Here is a 22,284-nt window from a genome sequence, read left to right as displayed (position 1 = left end):
GTTTCAAAGTACCTCCTCACAAGAGGAAAGTACTAATTACAAAGGAATGATTACATTACTAAGAAAATATTACATTCATTATTAATTACAAAGGAAAAAGCAGTAACCTTACAGTGGAGAAACCTGGCAGATACCACCTTAACCTTAATTATAGTCAACATGATCAGGCATAAGACATACTAATCATGAGTAAACATCAGACAAATCAAATTGAGGGCCATTCTAAAAAAATACCTGACAAGTACTCTTTGAAAGTGTCATGATGAGAAAAAAAGACCAGAGAATTTTATAGATGGAAGACTAAAAAGATATAATAAACTAAATGCAAGGTGGAATCCAGAATTGGATCTCAGACCAGAAAAAGGATAGCTTATAAATGTGAATTTCTTGGTTTTGATCATTGCACTATGATTATATAAGATGTTAACACTAAAGGAAATTTGGAAAAGGGTTAATGAAAACTCTTTATACAAATTTTGCATCTTTGATGTAAGTCTAAAATTATTTCAGTTAAAAAGTTTAAAAGATTTTAGAAACATCTCTGAAAGTAAAGCAAATCTTTCTTCTATAATTAGAAGTTAAACAAACAACACTTTAACAACAGATAATTACACATGGGAAGAATTTGGCTTTTTTTTTTTTTTTTTGACTAAAAGGTGGGCATGATACTCCATATACTGATATATTAGTTTGTAGAAATTATTCCAAGTTCTGAAACAAATTTGGTACAAAGATTGGAGAAGAGGTATAATATCATCTATGTATTTTTAAAAATCAGTCCTTTTTTTTAATGTTTATTCCTTGTGAGAGAGCACAAGTGCACACAAGTGAGCAGGGGAGAGAGAGGGAGAGAATCCCAAGCAGGCTCCATGCTCAGCACAGAGTCCAACATGGGGCTTGATACCACGAATTACAAGATCATGACCTGAGTAGAAATCAGAGGAGTCAGACTCAACCGACTGAGCCACCCAGGCGCCCCAACATCTGTCCATTTCGTTGTTACCTTACACTAAACATGCAGCTACAGTTTTTGAAAGCTTTTAGCTAGCAACAATTATTTTACTAGTAATATCAGAATAAAAAAAAACAATAATAAACTTGTACTAGCCAGTAATTTGACCGTGGAAACATGGTTGATTCCTTCATTCCGTCTCCTAGTTCCTCCATATGGCCAATGGCATTCTTTTCACATAGCAGTTAACTGGCAGGCTTAATTTTACAGGCTATGGCAACCAAACCCTTATGAAATCAAAGACATGACTGCAGCATCCTTCACACCCTATACTTAATGGACCTAAATGGCTACAGGTACAACAGAGAACCATGTAAGCCATTAAAAGCAAGTTGTGGTCAGATACAATTTAGTATCATCAAAAACTCTCAACTTTGGGGTGCCTGGATGGCTGTCAGTTAAGTGTCCAACTTCAGCTCATATCATGATCTCACAGTTCAGGATTTCGAGCCCTGCATTGGACTCTGCACTACCAGTGTGGAGCCTGATTGGGATTCTCTCTCTCTCCCTCTCTCTCTGCCCCTCTTCTACTCATTCTCTCCCCCTCCCAAAAATAAATAAATAAACTTAAAAAAAAAAAAAAAGCTACCAACTTTGAATCCTACAGGTTTAAGTTGAATGAAAATTTTTCTGCTGCCACAAAATGTACTCTATTATCACTTATACATTATTTTCCATTTAAGTGGTTTTCCTCAAGTTATTTAATTTTTCTAACCAACTATTTAATGAATGTTGTTTGAATCATCTTAGTTTAATATGAGAAACAGGAAGAATGTTATTTATAAATTCCACTGCCATACAAGAAAAACTAGTAAGAGTCCAACAAATAGTTCAATAAACTCAAACACCTTTATCTATTAATCTCATATTTTTTTAAGTTTATTTATTTTGAAAGAGAGAGAGAGCACGCACACAAGCTGGGGAGGAGCAAAGAGAGGGACAGACAGAATCCCAAGCAAGCTCTGAGCCATCAGCGCAGAGCCTGATGCAAGGCTCATACTCACAAACTGAGATCATGACCTGAGCTGAGCTGAAGAGTCAGACACTTAACCGACTGCACCACCCAGGTGCCCCAATTAATCTCATGTTATATGGGGATATTAAAGTATAGGGACACAAAACCAATTTTTTCCTAAAAAGAAAGAGACACCAACAAAGAACTACTTAAAAATGAGAATGCTACACAACTATGTACATGTAAACATGGTGAAGCTATGGCTAAATGCATTTTCAAGGTTATGGTCCTTGTATTAGAATTGTAAATATATGTATTCTGTCGCTAGCATGAGAGAGCTAGTGGTAATGTCTTCAACTTTACAAAACAGTAAAAAGTGGGACAACTGGGTGGCTCAGTCGGTTAAGTGTCTGACTTTTGGTTTCAGCTCAGGTCATGATCTCACAGTTTCTTGAGTTTGAGGCCCACGTCAGGCTCTGCACTGGCGGCATGGAGCCTGCTTAGGATTCTCTCTCTCTTCTTCTCCCTCTGCCCCTCCCCCACTCATGCTGTGTGTGTGTGTGTGTCTCAAAATAAATAAATAAACTTAAAAAAAAAGTGAAAAGGTACTTATACAAAAAAAAGCCACCTAATGAAGACCTTAATAAATAAATCTGAGGAACAGTTCTGACTTCAGAGAGGAGTCTATTTGAAATATTATAAATAGGTAAAAAGGGAAAGGACATTATAGACACAGGTCTGGCATTTTCCATAAGAAGTCAACTCCCAACACTTCAGCCTTGATTTCAAAGAACAGTAAAATTGCTTTCAAACAGTAAAAGGTCTTAGAGCAAGTGAAATTATGAGTTTAACCTCACTGATTAGTAGGTAAAACTTTTAATCCAAATTTCAATATTTTTACCTACTGCTAATTACAAATCATGAAGTACTCAAACGCCACAATCATAATGTGATGCAAACATGACAGAATCATTAAGATTATAAAAGCTACTATAGGTTTTCCAGGCATTCCACTCATCTCTCAGAAAAATATAAGAAGCCCTGATATTTGGGGCGCCTGGGTGGCTCAGTCGGTTAAGCAGCCAACTTCGGCTCAGGTCATGATCTCACGGTCCATGAGTTCAAGACCCGCATTGGGCTCTGTGCTGACAGCTCAAAGCCTGGAGCCTGTTTCAGATTCTGTGTCTCCCTCTCTCTGACCCTCCCCCGTTCATGCTCTGTCTCTCACTGTCTCAAAAATAAATAAACGTTAAAAAAAAAAAATTTTTTTTAAATAAAAAAAAAAAGAAGCCCTGATATTAGAAGTTGTTTTATAGACAAATGACAAAAATAATTTCTTCGTATCTTATTCATGAACCAAAGTAAGGAAAATTGGCATTTGCTGAGCAGCCCTTTCATGCCAGGCACTTATACACCTTGCCCTATTTAATCCTAACAAGCCTGAAGTAGAGTCACCATCATCCCTTTACAAGTGAGGAAACCAAGGCTTAGAAGAGTTAACTTCCTGGCGTCTGGTTGAAACAATTTTTCTCGACCTCAGCACCACTGACATTTGAGGCCTGATAATTCTTTGTTGGGGAGTGGAGGTAGAAGGGACTATCTTGTATACAGTAGGATATTTACCAGCATCCCTGGCCTCTACCCACTGGATGCCAGTAGCACCCCCCTAGTTGTAATCAAAATATCTCTAGACATGGCCAAATGTCCATGGAGGGCAAAATCACCCCCAAATGAGAACCACTAAGTTAAACTGAAGAAGCCAGCACTTTCATTCAATGGACAATGGCCACATGCCAAATTCTATTCAAGATGAATTAGGGACAACTGAAGGTCTTTGCCCTCAAGAGCTCACTTTGAGCCCTGGTCTTCGAGCCCAACTGGTGTTCAATACTCTGCTTGGCCTGTCCCCAACTCAGCTAACTCCTCCAAGTGGTACCTCCCTCCACTCACCCATTTAGGCTGGCTTAACAGCCTGGACTCATGTGACTCAACCTTCTCCTTTATTTCCTGTATCTAGTTACTACCCAAGTTGTGCTGGGTTTTCCTAAGAGTAAAATGTCTCTTTCATCCATCCCCACTCTCCATTTCCATCCTTCTAATATAGACACAAGCCCATCTCCCCTCTATTTTCCTACCAACAGATCAGAAGGAACCAATCTCTCTTGGTCCCTCAAACGAATGAAGGATATACATCAAGTTCATAACTGAACTACCTCTAAGGGTAGGGGGCTGGCAGACCTCAAACAGCGGTGGGCAAAGACCACACCCTCTTTCTCTGGAGTGGGAACAGAAACTGGAATTTCCCATCTGATCATGGACACTTTCACAGTCAGATGTTAACTCTCAGTAAATAGCAAACCCTGACAAGCATTAAGAAAAGAACATAGCAGAGATTGTTTTGCATGCCATTAAAAAGTGGTTTGCGTGCTATTTCTGGCACTTGTGCCATGAATGGCTTTTGCCGGTTCTTAGGGAATGTACAATTGACATTCAACAAAGAGGAGGGAGGTGATTCCCAAAGTTTGATCCAACTAGCCTTTCTGCCTCTCCCAATATATAAACTCCGATGAAGGTGGGTAAAGCAAACATTCCACTATGAAAAGTCTAGATGGTCAAACAATATCTGGTGAAATAACTGCAAAGGCACATAAAGATATATTCACAACATACATGAATATACAGCAACAAGAGGCTTATTTATACTGCATTTGATTTAAGATGAGAGGAAATCCAAGACCTGTTCTAAAGTTTATCTCTCCCTTAAGCAGGGAACAGAATTTTATTGCATTAATGATCATTAGGAAATGCTTTATGTTTTTTAACTTTAAGACCCCAAAATCAAGATAACTTTAAATCCAATATCTGAAATTCACAACCTAGTCAAAAGTTTTAATTTATACTTCACAGTTTTTAAAAAGCAATATTCAAGAAAATTAGGATGGCTGACATCCTGAATATTTCTGCTTCCATTATTATTTGAGTTTGCCTGTAAAGTGGCAAATATATTTAGTGTGAGGATCCTACTGCAATTCCAACTTTGTCAGGTTGTTCATTTTAAGTAAATAAATGACAATAATTTCTACAAGGATGTCTCAATGTCTCAGAGTTTCCAGAAAGAATAAAGACACATCATGCATGTCCTCTTGGGGGGCACCAGTTTAAGACAGCACCTTTATAAAAGGATCAATGCCTTAATTAAGCAATTATAATTAACAGGTAATATTAAATAATTCCAATTCACACATTCCCTATTACCTGAAGCAGAAAGAAAAAGCAGGGATTGAACTTGAATTATATGCCCAGTTACAGCCATCTTAATGTGATGCTTTTGACCTACACTATTACTTTCTATTACTTTCTTTCTGTCTATAACCTATGATATGATATCCTTAAAACATTTCACTCAAATTTCTTCTAAATGTATCCAATAAGCTTAGCCTAAATCAATCTAATTCAACACAATTTGAGTAATTTCCTTGTAATTCTAAGATGTACGCCTTTGTCAACAGTAACTCAAAAGCCTGAAGATGGAAGACATAATTAGCAAATGCATATAAATACCAGCCATAAAAATTCAAAAGGAAATGCAATGTGAATTTAGCCTCCCATTTCTTTTCAGAGAAATCCTTTCCTGTACAACAGGATGGCATTAATCTAGAGCTCCCCCAATCAGTTTTTACTTTACTACCTTTTACCAACACTTGTCCATATGAAAATCATAAAGATAACCTTGTCACAAGTCACTCCTGAAATCACTATAAAAAGAATGTGTCTTTTAACAAAGTAAATATGGGCGGACCTTTTGAACTGACCCTTAAGAGTTAAGATGCTACAAGTAACAACACTGTAATTTAAAATTCACACCAACTAACTTTACCATCAAGCTATGGTATTCTTTCCAGCTTTAGAACAAAATACAACCTTGTTAAACATATTATGGTTAACCAAGATCTCAAAAGAAAATCAACCTTGAGCCTCAAGGGGTATATTCCTAGGAGACTATTTTGATTGATACTGCTGCAGTTAACAGTTCAATTCCGCTGACATTAAATGAATGATAAAAACATTAAAACAAATCAAGTATTTAGAATTCAACTGTCAGAAAGCTACTGCTTACAAATAATCTGTGTAGCATCCTTTCTCTGGGTTAAATTACTACATTTTATAAGATGCTGTTATATAAATAAATCTCTTTCAGTTTCGACTCTTTTCTAGAAATATTAAGAATATTACTTTATTGACAAAAGTGCAAACAAAATTATGTTTTCCACACCTAAAGGTATAAAATATTTTTATAACCTGGCTTCCTATTTCTAGTTACAGGAAGGCAATTAAGGTGGTTTCCCGTCTGTTTTACTGGCAGTTCCTCCAACTATCCTTATCCTAACATACAATCTTTTCTTGAGGCATTCTTAGATGATTAACAATTTGACCAAAAACTATTTTTAAAGTAACGAGTAAATAAACATACTATCATTTTCAAATGCTATCCAAAGAGATCAAAGGAATTTATTCTAGACCTATACCAGCCCTGCCTATAGCTATAAACATGTCCTGAAATCTTGCAGATTATTACATTTCTATCCACTAGTTTCCTGTACATTAAGTTTATATTTTTCTATGAAAAAGACCAAATTTATTCAAAAGAAAAAAATCCATTAGTGGGAAAAAGAAACTATTTGCAAAATTCTCCAGCTAGAAATATCTTTTCTAATAAGCCATTCTTTTAAACACAAATAATTAATTTTTTTTTAAATCAGGAAAAGAGCCATTTACCTGTATATCTCAGACTCCTAGGTGGTATCTGTTTAAATTCAAAATAAACATGCAAAGAGGAGTTTCAAACATGCAAAAGGAGTTCTACAAATAGATGTCTAGGACCAATCTCTGAAACTCCAGGAAATTAACACTTCAAGTACCTCCAGTGACTGGCAGGAAATATTCAGGAAGCATCCTGGAAGCTAAGGCTCAAAACCGGTTAAGCTTTGCTGATACAATTTAAATGAGACATGGGATAAAGGTCCAGAAGAACTGAAACTGAAGTGCCAAAAAAAATTTACCACCATTGTCGAAAGGAACCACAAGGATGAAGTCATTCCCCCAACAACCATTGTAGACAATGCACACTACCTAAGAACCTCCATGCTAGTGGCCTCTGGGAGCCACCATCAATTCTTCCCTATACATTCCTAGAGATGTAATTTATCTACATACCAACTAGAGGAGTCAATCACTCATGCATGCTAACCATATGTCAACCATCATTCTGGGCACTTCACCTACCAGGCTTCATTTATTCCTCACATCAAACCTCCAAGACGGCACTATCCCATTTACAGATGGGAAAACTCAGAAGCATAGTAACTCATCAGATTTTTTTTTAGAAGAGGAAAATGTTATCAATCAGGATTCAAATCCAAACCTGTCTCCTTCCACACTGGCCCCTGGTTTCTTGCTGGAGCCCCAACTTTCTCTACAGAATTAAAGCTATAACACTGTAGAAAATCCTGTACTTAACTCACCCATCCCCTAACTAATAATGGCAACTTCACAGAGCCACTACTACTCTTCCTCTCAACATTCAACTCTTATGACAACATTAATGCCAGATGGCATAGTAGCGGACAAACACTGGGTTAGGCTATTTATAACAATTATTTATTGAGCACTTATGATATGTCAGATATTGTTCTAAATGTTTATAACCTCATATGGTAGGTTTTATCAATACCCTTATTTTATAGATGAAGAAACTGAAGTACAAAAAGCTTTAATAATTTGCACAAGGCCAAATTATGCTAAGTGGGGATTTGGCATTCAAGTCAGTTTGCCAAGCTCCGCAGTGCATGCTCTTAAATACCTTCTTCTCTCCCTAGAGGTTTCTGATTTTACCGTCTTAACTATGAAGCTAAGTATCATCAATCCTAATTTATAGATGAGGAAACAGAGGCTAAAAAAGGTGAAATACAGTTGACCACTGAACCCAGGTTTGAACCACACGTGTCCACTTACATGTAGATTTTATACAGTAATGTGAATGTATTTTCTCTTCCTTTTAATTCTCTTAACATTCTTGTTTCTCTAGCTTACTTTCTTGTAAGAATACAGTATATACTGTGTTAATCAACCTTATTATCAGTATGACTTCCAGCCAACAATAAGCTGTTAGTAGTTAAGTTCTGGGGGAGTCAAAAGTTATAGTACATTTTTAACTGGGGGGGATGGCGCCCTTAAACAGCACATTGTTCAAGGGTCAACTGTAATCTGCTTAAAGTCACACAACTTTTACGGGTTAAGGCATGATTTGAATGCACTTTTTTTTCACACTCCCAAGATGTTACTACACCATGTCAAGGGAAGATACAAACTATAAAAAAGGAAAGCAATGATATTCTATGTATTTCAAAATAGCCCACTGAAAACTCTAGATTTATACAAATTCTCCTTAAAGATGTTTAACTATGAAAAAAAATTTTATGGTAATGAGAAACTGCCAAAAATGGCCTCTTGATTATTATGAGGCAAAAAAAACAACAACAAACCCTTTAAGTTTTTAAGAACTGTATAATCTTTTATTATGAGGCCACATAATACACTCAGTCAGACACAAGCATGCACCATGCTCCCATCTCACAACCACTCCCTCACGTCAATAGACAATATGAGAGTCATCTTTATTAGTCATGCTCCTTTTCCTAAGAGATGAAGAAACAAAAGCAACATCTAAGAATACACCTACTTTAGGCTACTCTCTTAAATCTGTTAACATTCTGAAAGCAGAAGTTCAAGATACAGATGTAATTTAAAATACAACTACCAAGAAACAGGTACATGAATGAATGCATTTAATATTCTTTGTCTCTTGTGAAGAAAGGATTTGCCTTTCTGAAATCTGTAAACCAAAAAACAAAGAAGAGAAAGCCTCAGAAAAGTGATTCGTCCATACCACCAGACAAAAACATTACTGCTTTCAAATGCTGTTTCTAAAGACCCAATTAGATAGTATAACTCCTCTGCAGTTAGGTACTTTGGTATTTCAGAAAATGTCTTCCACCAGTTATCCATCCAGAGTAAAACTGAGCAATATAATCGTGACTCTCTTATTTCCCACATATCCCAGGGGTCTCAGGCAGCAAAACAGATTATGCGTATAAGAAACATCTATTCTAAACTACCGGTCCTACTTACGACAATCAAGCTTACATTCTCAAAAAACGAAAAAACAAGTGAGGAAGCAACCAGTAAGCTCCACTGCAGCTCCTTTGTACCAGATACAGATTTTAAAAACCAAAGGATACAAGAGGACACACTGTAATCTGTAAGTATCTTTTATAGCATCTTGCAGACCACGGGGAGGGAAAAAAAGACTACCCCACACAAGACCATCCAGAGAATAAGTGTGGTTGTTTCAGAAGGAAAAAAACAATATCCAGAGCTGTTCAATGCTTTTGAAAAACAACCAGTGCGTGTAATGAAAAGGATTAAATATTTTAATGAGGCCAAAGGAATCAAGTAACATGTGAATGATAATTTAGTGGTCCAAAGTGTAGTGGACAAATTCTACCATCAACCTCCTTCCTAAATGATGCTTTGAAATAGGGAGGAACTTCAAGAAAGGAAATCACCTCGTAACATTCCATTAAATTCAGAGTTGTGTGTGTGTGTGTGTGTAAGCTGAAAAACAAATCTGCGTTAATAAAAAACTGTTTTCGTTCTTACAAGCGAATCCAGTCACAGACCATTATCAAGTCTCGATATGCAAATACAGAGATGCAGTCCATCCCTTCCCTCTCCATTTCCACTTCCCTTCCAGTGATTCCTTTCAAATAGCTATTTAAACAAGCACAGATGCTATCTGAAATGAAAACTTCCTTCCATTCCCTAAGCTAAAGACAGTAGCTTTCTCAGGAAAGCAGAATAAAGCTCAGTCAGCCCACAGCACCTCGAATCCCGAAATGCCCTGTTCCAAAATAAAAGCGAGTATCCTAAGAAAGTAATTCCTTGTATACTTCACAAAGGAAAAATAAAACAAAATCTGGAAAATAAAAAGGTGCAAACAGGCAACTAAAATCAAACCACCACACCCTCAACTCCGCGGTGCAACCCGTCTGCCAGGGGCCTTTACCTTCATTTTCCATCGAAACTGCACTTGGGTTGATGGCTACAAAGTCTTTAGTGTCAGCCGTGGCCACACTGGGAATAGAGAGCAGAAGGGGACAAGGAAGAGAAGCCCCCGGAATCCCAGGCTGTCACCCCCTCTCCCGGCCACACGTCCCACGGCTGCTCCCACCACCCCTAGCAGCAGCATCTGCAAGAGAAACCAGGAGAAGCGGCGCTGACGACAGAGAGGGCGAGGAGGGGGACCCCCGCCCCGCCACCACCTCAGGAGCCCCCAGATCGCGCGCCCACCCCCTCGATCGCCCGCAACGCCCCCAGCTCACGCCGGCGGGGCGGCGCCCTAGAGACACTCCCAAGCCGGGGTATCCCCAGATGCCCCTTCCCTTAGGACCTGGAAGTTTCTGGAAATGGGAAGCAATAGGTAATACTGGTGCCCTCCCAAAGCCCCAGACTCCCTTCCTCCGGGCTGCGGGGACTCACCCGCGGGGCTCGCGGGAGCGCCCCGCGCGCCTGGGGCGAAGAGGAGTGGCTCGCCGAGCGGCGGCGCCAGGCGGGAGCCTACTCCCGGCGTGAGGAAGGAGCGAACGGGAGGGCGGTCGGGGAGGGGAAAGGAGAGGAGGTGAGGGGACCCGTCACGGTCGGCCCGGCCGGCTCGGCGCGGCCGCGCTGGTCTGCTCCCGCCTCCGCCTCCTGCGCTCGGCCCCTCCCCGCCGCCCCCCGCCCCAGCACGCCCCGCACTCCCGGGCCCGCCGTGGACCGAGCTTTGTCGCTACTACTTCCGCTGCGAGAGGAGGGCGCGCACGCGTACTGGCACGCACAGGCGCAGACGGCGGAAATGAAGCGAAGGCCGAGCGGTCCGCCCCGAAAGGGCTCTGGTTGGGTGCGGAGCGCTACCGGAGGGGGGCGTGCGGGGCCCGTGGCCCGCCCCGGCCCTACCTGCCTTGTGGAGATTCCTCGCTGACCCCCGGGAACGGTGCCCGCCCGTTTCTACGCACCCACTGGGCGCGAGGGTCGGAGACCCGCCCGCTCCCCAGCCCCGGCCACACATTCTCAAGAGGCAGCCGTGGGGTCGGGCCAAGCGGGCAGGCTCGAGCATGCTCCCCGTCCCGGAGGTATTTGAGCTCCCTCAACAAAGGCGACTTAGGAAGCCCCTCCCGTCGGGGTGGCCGTCACAATCTCGGCAGACGACGCGAGGACCTCCGAGGGAAGGGGCGAACGCAGAGAGACTCTGGTGTTCTCACTGGTACTTCCCACCCTCACTTGCAGACCCCTGTACGGCCTCTTTGCTCTGACTGCGGGAGGAGGTCATCGCCGGGCGACTTCCCAAAGTTCTGTCCCGATGAGGGATCTGCTTCGGTGCCTGTATGTAATGAGAGGCAGGGATCAGCCCCAGAGCTCAAGGGAGGGCTCAGCCTTTTTTACTCATTTCAAGTGTGTGGAACTCGAAAGATTGGAACAACTAGAAATTGAGCGTCCAGAGATAGAAGCCGAAGAACGGGCGTTGCCTTCGGCCACTGGCTGTGTTTTTTTTGCCAGCATCTAATCCAGATCCCCCAATAAGTGATTTTTATAGATGGTTGATGTTACTAAACCTTAGTAAACCAGGCACAGGAAACTAAACTGAAGCCCTCTCGCACCCAAATCCACTAGAGGGCAGGGCTACACCTGCTGAGTTCGACCGCATCCTCCACAAAGAACTGTCTAGAGACCGCAGAAGAAAAGTCCTCCCTTGTGTGCTAGAGACATTTCTCTCCATCAACACGTATTCTCTTTAAAAACTTGCCCCTTATCTCAGGTCCTGTGACACTTCCCAGTATGTTCTCTGACCACATGTTCAACGTCAAAATAAGCAAATGGACCGGGTTGCCTGTCTTCCCTGTTTAATCCCAAGTAAGTGAAACTAGTCTAGGATGAAAAGTCCTGGACAGTTTTCTAGATTTACTTTTCAATTAAGAAACATTGAAATTTTATTCAACGAAGTCACTTTTAAATTCCAAAACAAACCATAAAAATTAGGATGAACTAGTTTCTAGTCTCAGAGTTACTATCTATGACACACCTTTGGCTTACATGGTTAGTGAATTTTGTCTACCCGGTGGTGTTATAAGTCTCATTTGTACAACGATGAATGTGCTATCTCTTGCTCAATGTTGTAAACAATTTGTAATGATTATTAGTTACTATACTTATTGGACCTTGACAGCACAGCATACTACCAAAAACATTAGCATCTAAAGTAGAAACTGTAAAAGTAGACATTATTTGATATGAACATATGATCTTACAAAGAGGGTAATTTCACAGTACAGAATTTGATATTGGGTTTCTTTAGTTAGCTCAGACATTTTATCTGAGGTAACTTCAGAATTATCTGTTGTGTCCTCCAATACTCCAGCATTAACACTAAATTCATAATTAACTCCCCAAAGGATGTATCACCCCATGCCTTACACCCAAAGTAGCTGACACGGAAATTTTACTTTTTGGTTGCCTAAATTGTGAAGGCCATTGTTCCTATTGCTAAGGTAAAAAACTGGATAAAACCGGCTTTGTCCAGAAGAAGTGTTATATATTGCATTCTTATTCCACCGTTAGTCATCTCACCAATTCCTGGGCTTGAGAGCAGCAAAAAGCCTTAAAGGATAGCTGGTTCAACCACTCAGCAGATCTTTCAACCTCATCAATACATCTTCACAGTGATGTTCTGTTCTGTGTCTGAACACCTCTTCCACCAAACTAGCCAACATCAGTAGCACCAACTTTGACTTCCTACGTATATGAAAGACAGCATGTATTAACACTATTCAAGCCAGAGCAGTGGGGAATGCTTTAGCCATGAGCCTCGGAAACCTCTTCCTTTTCCCAGCGTTTATTCCTATGACCAGCTAACCTGCCATGAGACTTTTGTGTAGCAATCTCTACCTCCTCATCTTGGGGGAAGGGGACTAAACTATATGTACACTGCACAATATACATACATAGAATGATATTTTAGATACAGATGTAGGCATAATAACTATCCTTCTATCCCTCAAAAGATTGTTGTGAGGATCTGATAAAGTGAAGGTAGGTTGTAAATTATAGGCATTATAAAAATATAAGATTATTATACAGAGAAACAAGCAAAAGCATTGACTCTTAGCTAGAATGAGATTAATGACAATGAAATGTATTATGTTCAAGTTCCCTCTTATTTCTTCTTTGTGAATCAATGCTCTAAAAATCTACTCCTGTTCTGAATATTTAACCTACAAAATTAATTATGTATCTGATGCAAAAAGTGTTCACATATGAGCAATAAAGGAGAATTTGTCAGGCATCTCTGCTTGGGGGAAATGTTACAAATAGGGAAGATTGAGGAAGGAACAGTCATGGTGTTCTAATTTTATTTATACTATGCCTTATTGCACAAAGGATGTGAGCATCTTGTTTTTAGTATGAAATTTGATAGCTGGCATTTTTATAAACCTGGATAATAATGGAATATGTGGCCTTTTGGGATGTAAAAATTAACCTGGAAAAGGTTATTTCAAAATAGTTCCTCAATGTTTTATTTTAAAGGCTATTTTAACCTTGTTTTAAGTACCAAAGGTTAATAGTTAAGGAATTGTATCCAGGGGCTAGAAAAGAAGTTGTCATTTTTTTTCAAGGTAGATATTTTAAAAGCATCTAAAGACATGACACTTTATTTTTATAAGCTAACCCACTCAACGGAAGAGCCGAAATATTTTTCTTCCTATGGGAAAAGGACATGCTAAGGGTCAAATTTGGGGAAGTACAGCCTTTTACTATAAGCAGTGTCAGGCAGAATAAGTGTCTAACAAACACCTGCCAGAATTGCTATCCATCTGCTTGGTTCTGTGTCTTAGCAGTGCTGGAAGAGTAAAAATTAGAAGCAAGAATAAAAATGAGCTGCTACCTGTGTTTTGGCTTTATTAGCACAGAGATAGGCAAGTACTTTACAAGTATTTTATTAGCCCACAAAATTGCATAGCTTCCACCCTTGCTAGCATTCTAAACGTGAAATGCTTGCTGAAACTGAGCGGAAGAAACTAGAGAATTTAAAGTGTACTTTTTTAATTTTTAAAGTTTATGTGTGACTCAGTTTCCCCATTCAACACGTTCTGAGCCTATGGTGATATTTGGGATCTTTCGTATTTACTACCAATCTTCTGGATTGGAGGGGAGGGGTGGGGGGGGGGCAGAGGTAAAGATAGAAAGAGAAGGAAAAAGATCAAAGTGAGTTGGAGTCCCATATCCAGAGGTTGACTCTGGACTTCACTATTTCCACACAAAACAGACACACAATATACCATATTACATACACTCCAAGATTTATCTTGAGGTAAAAATGTACCCATTTAAAAGATACTCTATGGGGCGCCTAGGTGGCTCAGTCGGTTGAGCATCCGACTTCGGCTCAAGGTCATGATCTCCCAGTCTGTGGGTTCGAGCCCCGTGTCAGGCTATGTGCTGACAGCTTGCTCAGAGCCTGGAGACTGCTTCTGATTCTGTCTCCCTCTCTCTCTCTGCCCCTCCCCCGCTCATGCTCCATCTCTCTCTCTCTCTCTCTGTCAAAAATAAATAAACATTAAAAAAAATTTTTTTTAAGATATTCTGTCTAGTTTCCAAACCAGCCTAATTCATCTCTGTGCCAAAAACTATTTTGTCTGTAGTAAAGACCATAATAAAGACCTATTGAATAAATAGGTAATCTGGAAAATGGTCATCATAAATACATATTTGTTGCTGAATGAATAAACATAATTCCACCTTTAAAAAAAAAAAAACAATCCAATCTTTGACTTTGCTACTTGCTACCTATGATCAAACTAAAGCATGAGCTTCTACTTTCCTGTAAAGCAAAGAAGAATTCAGGGATTTTCCGACATTTAAAAGTAAACTTAAATATTCAAACCACAAAGAGGTTAGCTAGGACAACTTGGTCTGAACAAGAAGTCCTAATCATTGTAAGAAGTATTAAAACCTGAGCAATGCTCAGAGAAGATGGAATTTCACACCCAGATTTTGAACCCAGGTAACCATGGGTTTAATTGAAATTAAAAGATAACAATGTTGAGATGGCTGCTTCCATGCACAAAGGAAATGTCAGCTGAGCTTGTGCTTTGGATTTTGATGGCATGTGTGTCAATGCCTGACAGAGTCAAAGCGTTATAATTTCCTGCACAGTCTTCAGTTATTACCTTAGGATCAAAACACAGAATTTTATTTTTTTTTTTTTAATTTATTTTTGGGACAGAGAGAGAGCATGAACGGGGGAGGGGCAGAGAGAGAGGGAGACACAGAATCAGAAACAGGCTCCAGGCTCCGAGCCATCAGCCCAGAGCCTGACGCGGGGCTCGAACTCACGGACCGCGAGATCGTGACCTGGCTGAAGTCGGACGCTTAACCGACTGCGCCACCCAGGCGCCCCAAAACACAGAATTTTAATTCTTAGACAAGACAGCTTAGAGACTAGGTTTAAGCAACAGGCCTTAGAATAGCCAACTACATTAAATTGGCACTGGCCAGCATCTTCTACTAAGTTTGAAAAGTTTTGCAGGTGGGTTGGTTGTCATAAATTAATTGAAACTATCAAACAGATTCTATATTTTATCTGCTGGCCCCCTGCTGTGTCTGCAGTAATAGCCTAGGCCTCCTCCCTCCGTTTATATGCTTCCTCAATTTCTCATCAAAAACATTTTTCATCTCTCTCTTTACTGTGTTGCACACTGAGGTCTGAGAGAGCCTTGGGAAAGGTTGCATTTCCTCAGACTGCCAAAATGGTACATTTTGCACTTAGAAATTTTCTAGCCCACCATTTTCCAGAAGTCAAATATTTTTTGCAAAGCTTGCATCTTTGCCTGAACTTGTCCCAAGTCCTTCCAGGCCCCCTGCAGAAATCATCTCTCTCCACTGTGCTTCCTGATGTGAGAACAAATGAGAAAAAAGGCACAAAAAATGCCATTATGGTAATAAATTAGAGAGGGTGATCAGCGCAGAAGTTGCCTAAGGTTTTATGAGGATTCTGAAGTTTAGCCCTGGACAGTCAGGCAAACAGACCATATTCATATTGAGCATACTACACAAAATAAGGAAGCCACACCAAAAGGTTTATTATGAAATAGCTAACAGAGAAAGGAGAATTGCAACTTGATAAGATGGTTTGCAAGACTGATGATAGAGAAGGAGAATTACAAATTGGCAGGAAGGAGTTTTTGCAACACAAGCAAACTGTTAAATCTTGAGGTTAGAAAATTCATCACTACAAATAACAATCAGATGGAAAATTAGATTAGCAGGGCTGCCTGGATAGCTCATTGGTTAGGCGTTCTGCTCTTGCTTTCAGCTCACGTAATGACCTCCCAGTTTGTGGGTTTGAGCCCTGCGGCAGGCTGCAAGCACTGACAGTGCAAAGCCTGCTTGGGATTCTCTCCCCCACTCACTTGCTCGCTCTCTCAAAAATAAATGAAACTTTAAAAAATATATATTGAAAATTAGATTAGCAGCACATTATATACCTTCAGGCAACTTTGCTTTCTTGGTTATAAAAGGCAATGTTCACGTAACCTATTTCACAAGATATTAGAAATAACCTAATATTGCCAAATATTCTATATTTGGGGAATTAAGAAAATGGGGATTCTGGAAAGAAAGGGGAATAAAGCTTTCTACAGGACAGGAACAAATAAGCTGAAGTACAAACGTGGGGCTTGAACTGGCTCAACCAGTCCCTGGTTCAAACAGTTGAATGCAAAACGATTTTCTAAGAAACTGCTACCTCAACCATAGGACTATTGATATTCTAAGTGAGCACTGTCCCTCTGTAGAATATTGAACAGGAAGCTGACAAACTAGAAATGGCATCAGGCCTTATGAGGAGAGCAAAAGGAACTCTCTGTTATATTCCAAATGATAAAGGACATCTTGTAATGAATGTTACCAGTGATCCTCAATCATCCATTCCCCTCCAGGATCTTTAGTCTAAATTAGTGTTTCTCAATGTGTGGCCCCCACTACCAGGAGCAGCAGCATCACTTGGGAACTCATTAGCAATGCAGATTCTCAGTTCCCACTCAGACCTACTGAGTCAGAAATTCTGGGTGGTTGGATTTAGCAATCTGTGATTTAACAAGCCCTCCCCATAATTCTGAATGCTTGGAAGTGCTGCAGCCACCTTATTACCCATCTTTCCCCTCTTCTTCAGAAAAGCCACCACCACAGATGACAAAGCAGTGATCTGAGGAAGCCAAGTCTTTTAATACATAATTATGCTAACAAATCAACCAATCCTGCAGCCTGTCCTACCACAGGACTTCCTTTAATATGAGATAGTAAATTATATTTTCTGTTACTTGCAGCTAGAAGCATCCTAATTGACAGAGTTCTAAATGAGAAAAAAACAGTTTACTTTAGATAAACAGGTTAATGTATTGGTTGATGCTTTGGCTGCTCCTACACAAGTTAAAAGAATTCAAAGTACTATGTCATATGAAATGATAAAATATTAAATAAAGTACCTTAATATTAAAGGCAATGTTAATCAGTGGGAAGTTACGGAACAAGATGTAAGTCAGAAAAAACTGAACAAGGGAGTGTTACCGGTTTGTTTTTTAATTTTTTAATGTTTATTATTTATTTTTGAGAGAGACAGAGCATGAGCAGGGGAGGAGCAGAGAGAGAGGGAGACACAGAATCAGAAGCAGGATCCAGGCTCTGAGCTGTCAGTACAGAGCCCGATGCAGGACTCAAACCCACGAACTGCCAGATCTTTACCTGAGCCAAATTCAGACACTCAACGGAATGAGCCACCCAAGCACCCCTCTGTTTTTTTAAATTAAAGGTTTTCCATATTAGCATATTAGTAAAAAATTGGCTATTAATTTCAAAAACTCCTTTAACAAATTTTACTTATTACTAATGAGGAGTATTTTTAAATTATGTAACTGCACATAACTCTTGAAAACTAGTTAGATTTCAGAATTTTTAGGGGTGCCTGGGTGGTTCAGTCAGTTAAACCCCGGACTCCTGATTTCAGCTCAGGTTATAATCTCACGGTTTGTGAGCTTGAGCCCTGCATTGGGCTCTGCACTGACAGTGTGGAGCCTGCTTGGGATTCTCTCTCTCTTTCTCTCTCTCTCTCTCTCTCTCTCTCTCTCTCTCTCTCTCCCTCTCTCCCTCCCTCCCTCCCTCCCTCCCTCTCTCTGCTCCTCCCCCACTTGTGCTCTCTTTCTCTCAAAGTAAATAAACTTAAAAACAAAACAAAAATTTTTATTATACAGTTATGTGCCCTAACATCAGGCTTTTTCTTGTTTAATTTTTTTTTTTGTTTAATTATTCAGCTAATGACTACTTAGTGATAGATTCTACTGTGAAATTGCTAAAATAAAGTTTACACCTTCCTGAAGTATGCCGGTCATTTTTTTTCCAAACAAACTTGACAAAAATATTTTTTATTTTGAAGTTTGCACATCAACTTGTTTTTATTTTCTGACTTAGAGCAGTTAAAAAGCTATAATGTTAAGAAAAATATCTTAAGGGGCGCCTGGGTGGCTCAGTCGGTTGAGCGTCCATCTTCGGCTCAGGTCAAGATCTCACAGCTGGTGAGTTTGAGCCCCGCATCGGGCTCTGTGCTGACAGCTGGGAGCCTGGAGCCTGCTTCTGCTTCTGTGTCTCCCTGTCTCTCTGCCCCTAACCCACTCACATTCTGCCTCTGTCTCTCTCAAAAATAAATAAACATTAAAAAAAAATTTTTTTTTAAAGAAAAAAAATCTTAATATATTCTTCCCTGGTTTAAATGATTAATTGTTCATTTTAACCCTCAAAAAGCACTTGGAAAGGTAAAGATTGCATATTTGATTAAAGAATTTGTATTACTTTTAGGGAAATGAGAATCAATTTTCAGTGAACAGCCAACAAAACTACACATTTGTTTAGGGCTTTTCAGTTGGCCTAACAGTTCCATGTACATAATTAAATTTAATCCTCACAACCATGTGAGGTAAGCAGACTAGATCTTGTTAATTGCTTTTCATAGCTGACAAGGCTGGGACTCACACAGGTGAAGGAAGCTCTTTGCACAAGAATTTCTCACTCCTCAATGTCAAAGTCAGGAGTCAAATATCCATCTTGACTTCAGTTTCCTTAATGCTTCTTCAGTGACCCATGAGAGAATATTTTAGAAGCTGCCCTGTTTATTGAATTACCTTTTACAATTTATCATTTGTTTTGTTAAATTCTTGCATCTTTCAGCTCAATGGGGCACCCTGCAACTCTGATGGCCATTAATTCCCGAACCTAAGATATCTGCCCCATAGCTTGTTTGATGACATTCAAGAATGCATTAATTAATAAGGGCTTTATTTTACAACATCATTGGTCATTGTCTACATCCATTCACTTATTTAACCTTTGGACACTGGGGAAATCATGCCAAGCAGAAGCTATTCTAGAATCCCTTGGGTTTATCTTCTCAGAGTTGAAATTACTGCTAAAATGAAAGTATAATCCTAAGAGTAAATAATTACAGACAGGCATTTTAGAGAGATTATTCAATAGGTAATTGAGACATGTTCATTAACATGCCTTATTGAAAAATCAGAATACATATAAAGCACACGTTCTGAGGATCTAAAAGCCACTGAAAGGTATAGGAATACTTATCTTTCTGAGTGGTAAATTTTTCTTTCTTCTGAGCTTATAATTATATTTACATATTAACCAGACTGTGGGCAAGGAAAAATTAAAAGATTTTGTTTTTAATATTAAAACTTCATAATGGCTTTAGATAGTATGGAGGATATACAACTATTATATTCCATAATTTAAATTAACAAAAATCTCAGTTGCAACGTCATTTTAGTGACTAAACAGCTACAAAAGAAGGAATTAAAAAGATAAAGAGATTTTAGATTATTCTTATGATGAAGGACAGAAGCAGAAAAATGTTCACCTTTAGCCCAGAAGGCTGATCTACAGCCTGCATAGTTCTGATAAGGATCAAATACATACTGGTTGCTACATTCTTAAAGGGTCTTATGACTGCCTGTGCATCTCACCAATAGTTAATTAATATCCAGCTGAATGATAAACACCAGAGACATTCTGTGAAAGTACCTGCACGAGTAGAAATTCAAAGAAAACATTTAGGATCTAATACTGCCGTACATCTCCTCATACTTGAGCATTAGGCATGTAACTTCATACAGCAAAGGTGCAGCTCTGTCTGCCATGCATGGCTCTTATCTCTGTGCTACTTAAATAATAAGTTGCACCATGTCTCAAGAATTCTTTCTTGACTGTCTGGCTCAGGGATCCTACAACACTTATAGCAAGACACTGTTTAATGACTTCTTGCATTACGGAAAATTATATGATGCTACTAGGCATGGGCAGCCTAAGTTAAGAATCTGTGAAGCTTTGGGGTGCCTGAGTGGCATTTAACCATCCGCCTCTCGATCTCTGCTCAGGTCATAATCTCACAGTTTGTGAGTTAGAGCCCCACACTGGGTTCTGCACTGATGGCATGGAACCTGCTTGGGATTCTGTCTCTCCTTCTCTCTGCCCCTCCCCTGCTTGTGCATGCTCTCTCTCTCCCTCCACCTCTCTCTCTCTCTCTCTCTCTCAAAATAAATAAACTTAAAAAAATTTTTTTAAGAATCTATGAAACTTTAAATCATCATCAGTATCCCCCAGACTTTGGAAATGACTCTCCATCTTCCAAATAGTATACATGCTTGAGAAGGTACAACCCCTGTCAGCTCTGGTTTTGAAAATATGCATCACCAAATGATCTTCATCAGTGGTTCTCAAACTGTGGTCCCTACCACATGGGAACTTTGTACAAGTGTAAATTCTGTGGCCCCACCTCAGACTACTGAATTAACAACTCTGGGAGTAGCACACGCATACTATAATTTAACTGTTCCTTCATATGATACCAGTGCTAAAATTTGAGCACCGGTTTACAGGAAACTTAAAACTTTCATCTGAAAATATTTTGATCATGCCAATAGTCCTCAATTCTAAAAAAAAAAAAATAGCATGAGAGAATATATCTGTTTATCAGTATTTTAAGCCTCCTCCAGCATTTCTAAAAGAATGACTTAAATTCTTAAAAGAATTTTGATTCTTAAAATTATAGGGCTTTGAACTTCTTTGAGTAGATACCTGTTGGCCTAAAATGAGTTATTTTAAATGACCAGGAGAAAGGACATTAAGACCATAAAGAGATCATATTTTTCCCCTCTTAAATAACCCTGAGCATCATATCATCATAGCCACAGTTTGGCATGGAGGAAAACAAAAATTAGAGGTACACCGCATGGGCAATGGAGCATTAGTTGTGCTCCAGCCATAAGCCAGTCCTTGTTTTCTTGCTTCAAGTCAGAACCTTTGGAACAATGCTTCTTTGACCAGGTGTATCAAGTTTTAGCAGCCCAGTTAGATGAATGAAGTGGGGGAAATCTTCATAAGTGGAAAATGCCATTCTATTGAAGCAGTTTATTCCTTAGAGAAATAGTTTGATCCTTTAAAAATAAAAAAAGCTATATAACATTTCAGAAGATATACACTTTTTTTTCTGAAGTACATTATACAGAAACTATGTGTTGGGGACAGAGCAAAACAATTGTTTTAAAGACTAATGAAATAGGGTTTTACCTGATTCAATCAATGTAAGCAATTTGATTACAAACTATGCACTCATATATAAGACCAAAATACTACTGTGATAAGCTTTATTTATTTTGATATGTACTTATAGGTCATAGTCTAGTGGCAAATATTATAATAGAGTTAATGGTATAGGACACAATTTTAAGGACTGCCAACATTTAAGGACAGTTATTTGTATAATGAAGGAAGAAGAGGAAGATGAGTCAGGAGTTTCTAGCAAGAGGAAGATGTACATGAGAAAACTGGGCATTTGAATACATCACCAAGGAGCAAAATTAAGCAAAGAAATCCAACATAAAGGTGATTTTATCCAGAGACAAGTTACAGTAACTATATTATAATTGCAAATAACAGATGAGTTTGCAATAGCTTGATTACATCTTAATGAATTCTTAAAGACTTTCTTTCATGCTATAATCTTTCTGCTCCGTAGTCTTTAACAACAATAAGATGCTTTTTCTCTGTGTGTGTTAACTGGCCTGCTTGGAAGGATAGTAAACGGTGTGTTTAATACCAATTACAC

General features: G+C 39.3%; 1 protein-coding gene across 6 annotated transcripts in view; it reads right to left on the bottom strand.

The window, feature by feature from the left end:
• ATP2C1 (ATPase secretory pathway Ca2+ transporting 1) overlaps positions 1-22,284 on the bottom strand; it is a 172,082-nt gene that overhangs the window by 125,738 nt on the left and 24,060 nt on the right. Inside the window, exons 1-2 of one of the 6 annotated variants that reach the window (XM_058729874.1) lie at positions 10,566-10,854; positions 10,093-10,275 (exon numbers count right to left, since the gene is read on the bottom strand). The exons of 4 other annotated variants lie outside the window; for them this stretch is intronic. In XM_058729874.1, coding sequence (XP_058585857.1) covers positions 10,093-10,098 — 6 coding nt within the window. In that variant the 5' untranslated portion in view covers positions 10,099-10,275; positions 10,566-10,854. Of the gene's footprint in view, positions 1-10,092; positions 10,276-10,565; positions 10,855-22,284 lie in introns of those variants that run through there. One more of the 6 variants, XM_058729875.1, reaches the window with a different exon arrangement.

Source organism: Neofelis nebulosa, chromosome 5 (genome assembly GCF_028018385.1).
Source record: "Neofelis nebulosa isolate mNeoNeb1 chromosome 5, mNeoNeb1.pri, whole genome shotgun sequence".
Classification (NCBI taxonomy): domain Eukaryota; kingdom Metazoa; phylum Chordata; class Mammalia; order Carnivora; family Felidae; genus Neofelis; species Neofelis nebulosa.
The sequence above is the reverse complement of the archived record's forward strand: the minus strand, read 5'-3'. Positions and strand labels throughout refer to the sequence as shown.